Here is a 5,000-nt window from a genome sequence, read left to right as displayed (position 1 = left end):
ACTCCGGCCGGACCATCACTCAGGGTCTTAAAATAACTGAGGAGAATGTGCTGCCTTTGTAATTACATCTGCAAATGTTCGTTAAGAGTAGGGGACGTAGTCCCCGGTGTTGTGGTCTGACCTTATCTGAACGGGGACATCTTTCACTTCCTAAAATAAAATTGTAAACTGTGTAATAAGCAGTCTGGCTGAAGTCCCCCGAAAAACGTTGTAAAGCCCCGAGGGGAGAGACTAATAGCTTCACTCAAGGCTACGTCCTTTTCTCAAAATATCAACTTATATAAATTGCATTCAGGTTTCTTAGCATATTGTGCTAGGATAAGCCATATTTATGATACATACACACTGACAATGACGTGAGGGGTCCGAGAATGAATGTGAAATTTGATAAACCGGTATGATCAAGATTTCGACGTGATTGCAAGTTAGGGTTCCCTGGACAAACAGGTTCATTTTTGTGCCTATTTGATTAAAATTCAAGAGCAAGATCCCCCTAAAATTCAAGTAATGAATTGGGATCTGTGTTTTTTGTTTCAAGATAAGTTGTGCCACAGGACATTGGCATGACAGTGAAATTTAGAACAGCTTTAAAGTGCATTTCACAAAACTTTTGACAGGCGATTTGCAAAGTTCGTTGTAAATTTCATAAGTTCGCTTCAAACTTGGAAATTTCAATGCGTAACTGTCAATCAAATGGCAAACTTTGAAACGAACTTGGGAATTTCAAGCCAAACTTCGTGGGAATGTGGCGAAGTAATTTCACCATTGCTCTCGGTTGTTGTTTTGAAATGAGTGCCTTCACTGTGCAAGGCAATTCCAAGTTTTGTTTGGCAGAAAATTATTGAAAGCTGGTTAGAATGTTAGAATGGAAAGGACCATCTCAAATAGGACAAGAAATGAGACTTCCCAAAAAACCATTGCCAAAATTGTTGATATTTTCGTTCGCAGGGGGAATATCGAAGACAACAAAATGAAGAAATGTCACTCGGTCAGCGCATGCTGAATGATGTGAATAATTATATGGAGTGTTGTAAAACTACATGTACCACCCCAGCAATCCAAAACAAACTGGTAGAGAATAGCGTTTCAGTGTTTGCCGGAAAATGTCCCGTCACATGCATCAATCAGCCACAGCTTAATGCAAGATCTTGGTTCATATTCTTTCAAGAAATTCAGCGTTATTCCACAGGGATCACTGACTCTTGAAAATGAAAATATACTTTACGAGTATTAGCAGCTTGCGTGGACAATGCATTTTTGTGATGAGTGTTCAGTGCTCATTCCCACGAAGTTCAGCGCGAAATTCCTAAGTTCGTTTTGAAGTTCGCCATTTGATTGACAGTTACGTAATGAAATTCTCAAGTTCGAAGCGAACTTATGAAATTCACAACAAATTTCGCAAATCGCCTGTCAAAAGTTTTGTGAAATGCACTGTAACCATCTTTTTTGATAGCCATAAAAGTATGTCAATCATGGCATCTGGCATCTTATAATACATTAATATTAGTCCTACTGATGTTAGAAGCTTTTAACAATGCATTATTAAGAAAGGTGCCAGTCTTCAAAAAAAAATAGGCAAGGTGCAAATAACCTGCAACACACACAGCTCTTTAATTATTGTACTTCTACTCTAGTTTGTGATTGTTTGTCCCTTAAATTTTGGTTCATACATAGGTCACATTTATGCTTAGAAGTAAAAGGCAAATAATATGAGATGTATGCAATATTGTATTGGGTTCTGATAGTTTATTTTTTGAATGAGTTTGTTACTAAGATGTATTTGGAAGGCAGATTCCATATTAATTACATGTATGTTGATTTTGTCCACCAAGATCAATATGGAAAACCCCAAACTGAGACATGAATCTTAAACACCTTTCACTGCCATCTTGTCAGAAAACGTGCCTGAGAATAATGAATCCTTTCATTGTTTGACGCACTCAAAAATTGAAAGAAAACAACGTAGTATTATAGGTGGTATTGAAATCTTGTATCATTTAAATCTGAAAGAGTTAGGGTCTGGCAATATTGGCATGGGTATGTGAAAGATGCAATTTATTTTAACCCTTTCAGCCCCTTGGGGTTCCCCATTGACGAGTAAAATCGTCTGGCGTTAGACAGAGTAAAATCTTTTAGTGGGTCTTTTGTGAGATAACAGGTTATTGGGGACATAGTTTTTGAGTGAATCCAGCTGTTGTTAACCCTTTCAGCCCCGTGGGGTTCCCCATTGACGAGTAAAATCGTCTGGCGTTAGACAGAGTAAAATCTATAAGTGGCACTATTGGGAGTTAAAGGGTTAATAGTTGCTGTCCAAATAATAATGCAGGTGTTTCTTGAATTTTGCTTACTTCCCCAGCTTCATTGACAAACTTACAATGTCATATCCTCCTTATGGTGGTCCAGGATATCCTCCTTCTGGGGTATGAAAATTGCTACTGTTGTGGTTTGATTGATTACCGTAAACGTCCATGTATAAGCCGCACTTTTTTCACAAAATTGAAGCCATAAATCAAGGGTGCGGCTTATCCATGGATACATCTGTGTTTGGAGTTTTAACAAACCTAATTAATATTCATACAACTTCTTACGATCTCAGTAAAGAAGCATAAAGGAAACTGAGAGCATGTTGCTGTTGTTCATTGACTTTTTAATCAATGGTGGCTCCTAAAGGAGCCGTTTGTGTCTTCGAGTGTTTATCGGCGAATCTTGCTCTTCAAGAGTTCTTTCAAGCGATTAATTTTCGCTTTACTCGAACAAGTAAACACCAACCTACAAGGAATCTCCATTCCTCCGCACAGCTGTTTGCAGTGACGTCTTCGGCCAGTCACTTCCACACATATCTTTCCGCCACGTGCGATAAAATACCACAAAATTCACAAGTACTCACGAGGTAAATGGCCGACTGTTTCGTTGTCCTTGACCACCTTCTCGGCAAATTTTTCGACTGCATTATCAAGCTCCCATTCTGCATGAATTTTTTCGCCTATTGCGGGTACATCTTTACATAGACGTGGTCATGATACCCAGGCCTGGTCCAGACTCCTCCCTACATTTAAAGCTTGGCTACTAAGCACTCGTTTTGTTTCAATATCGAAGGAATTTCAACTTTATGGTGAAACCTTGATTGTTTGTCCTTGTTGGTTTATAGCAATAGAACGTTACTGGAACTTCAAACTTTATTGTATTACATTTTTTTCCAAAATCTGCGCTTCTAAATTCAGGGTGTAGCTTATCTACGGATGCGGCTTATACATGAACGTTTACCGTAACTCTTCAGTTCTTAAAAACACTTCATTTTGATGTGCCTACATGTATGAAGTAAAAAATATCTTTTGCTTATTTTAAAGACCTTTTAAAAGGATGAAGAATGGTGTTTTCTATTTTGGGGTCAAGTTTTTGTTCAAAAAGGGATTGTCATAAACTGTACACATGATTGTAACAAAATTAATCACAAAATAAGGATAATATCTCCGAAAACATTGGATGGGTGTAATTCAAACTTGGCATCATTAGTGTACATCAGTTTTTGAACAAATGCTTGAATACCTCTGGAATGATAGGAGATGTTCCAAAATAGAAAACACCATTCTTCATCATTTTGAAAGAAAGTAAGGTATTTTTTACTTCATGGGCACCTATAATACATTGTATTTTTTTCCCTTTTTTTCCTTTCTTTCAGCCGGGTTATCCCCCAGGCCCAGGTTCAGGATATCCACCTGCTGCTGGCGGGTACCCTCCTGTTCCATCAGGATATCCCCCTCTAACAGGTTATCCTCCTGGGACTGATTACCCTGGTGGTTATCCTTCTACACAAGGCTACCCTCCACCTGGTGGCTACCCTCCTCCCCAAGGGGGAGGTTACCCACCAGCTCCAGGTAAGTAGCACTGCATGTCACAAAGAAGGAGATTTTAAGGCCATGTATTTATTTGGTAAAATGTGTCTTTTTCTTTAACTGTGTACCTTGAAGGGCCTATTACTGTTTGTTTCTCCCCCAACTGATGTTTTGTGTATACAGTGTAGGTTTAATTAAAATTCAAGTGATGAGATATGACATCATCTCAAGGTACTTCTGATCCTTAGAAAGACCTTAAGACCTCCCCAAAAAGGATATGTGTAAATTTCTTTGTTTCGTCAACATCTTCAACAGAACTTTGTGTTATTGCCCTACTTAATTAGGTGTAATGCCAGGTGTTGTTCCAGGAGGACCACAACTTGGATATGGAGCTCCACCTCCAACAGGTGGCTATGGTGCTCCACCCCCAACAGGAGGTTATGGTGCTCCGTCCCCAGCTGGAGGCTATGGCGCTCCACCTTCAGCACCTGGTTATGGAGCCCCACCCCCTCCTTCAAGTGGATATGGTGCCCCAGCCTCTGGGGTTGGATATGGAGCACATCCCTCAAGTGGGTATGGTCCCCCATCACAAAGCAGTGGTTATCAACCTGGATATGGTGCACAGCAGCCTCCACAGCAGAGTTATGGACAGCAACCACCACAGCAGAACTATGCTGCTCAAGGTAATGCAGTTTGGTTGGAATAATTTTGGAGAAGAACTATCAGAGGGGCAGGAGCAGTTTAGTGCATGTGTTGTCCTGAGATCAATTGAAATTAACTCTTAGTTCAAGTTTTGTCTCTACTCCCACAGGGAGGGGTGGTGCACATCATCCATTTGATCACAGTATGGAACATAACAGATTGATGTTGTTTTAGTATTATTAGTTTGGCCATAAGAGATGCCAAAACTTATCTAGGTTTTGTTTTCTTTATTAATTTGCTAACTAGGGTAGTTTTTTCCCTTTTTGAATGGATTACTCTTGCTTGCTAGGTTTTGTTTTCTTGTAGCTATACCATTCGATGGCATCAAAATTCTTGTTCTTCAAAAGGCCAGTCAGAGTGACACTGTTGTGTCCAAAATTCCAGTCAAATTGAAGCAGAGTTGACTTAAAAGAGAACTTTGTTTTCATTGCTTTAAAATTAGACAAAACTTGGCAACCATTATCC

General features: G+C 39.5%; 1 protein-coding gene across 2 annotated transcripts in view; it reads left to right on the top strand.

Annotated features, from left to right (window-relative positions):
• Positions 1-5,000, top strand: part of LOC138042768 (annexin A7-like) — an 18,525-nt gene that overhangs the window by 372 nt on the left and 13,153 nt on the right. Inside the window, exons 1-4 of one of the 2 annotated variants that reach the window (XM_068888763.1) lie at positions 1,019-1,071; positions 2,357-2,420; positions 3,680-3,875; positions 4,178-4,516. In XM_068888763.1, coding sequence (XP_068744864.1) covers positions 2,376-2,420; positions 3,680-3,875; positions 4,178-4,516 — 580 coding nt within the window. In that variant the 5' untranslated portion in view covers positions 1,019-1,071; positions 2,357-2,375. Of the gene's footprint in view, positions 1-1,018; positions 1,072-2,356; positions 2,421-3,679; positions 3,876-4,177; positions 4,517-5,000 lie in introns of those variants that run through there. The other variant, XM_068888762.1, reaches the window with a different exon arrangement.

The sequence above is a fragment of the Montipora capricornis genome, chromosome 3 (assembly GCF_036669925.1).
Source record: "Montipora capricornis isolate CH-2021 chromosome 3, ASM3666992v2, whole genome shotgun sequence".
In the NCBI taxonomy this organism is placed as follows: Eukaryota; Metazoa; Cnidaria; class Anthozoa; order Scleractinia; family Acroporidae; genus Montipora; species Montipora capricornis.
Note: the sequence above shows the minus strand (reverse complement) of the source record. Positions and strands in the feature narration are given on the sequence as shown.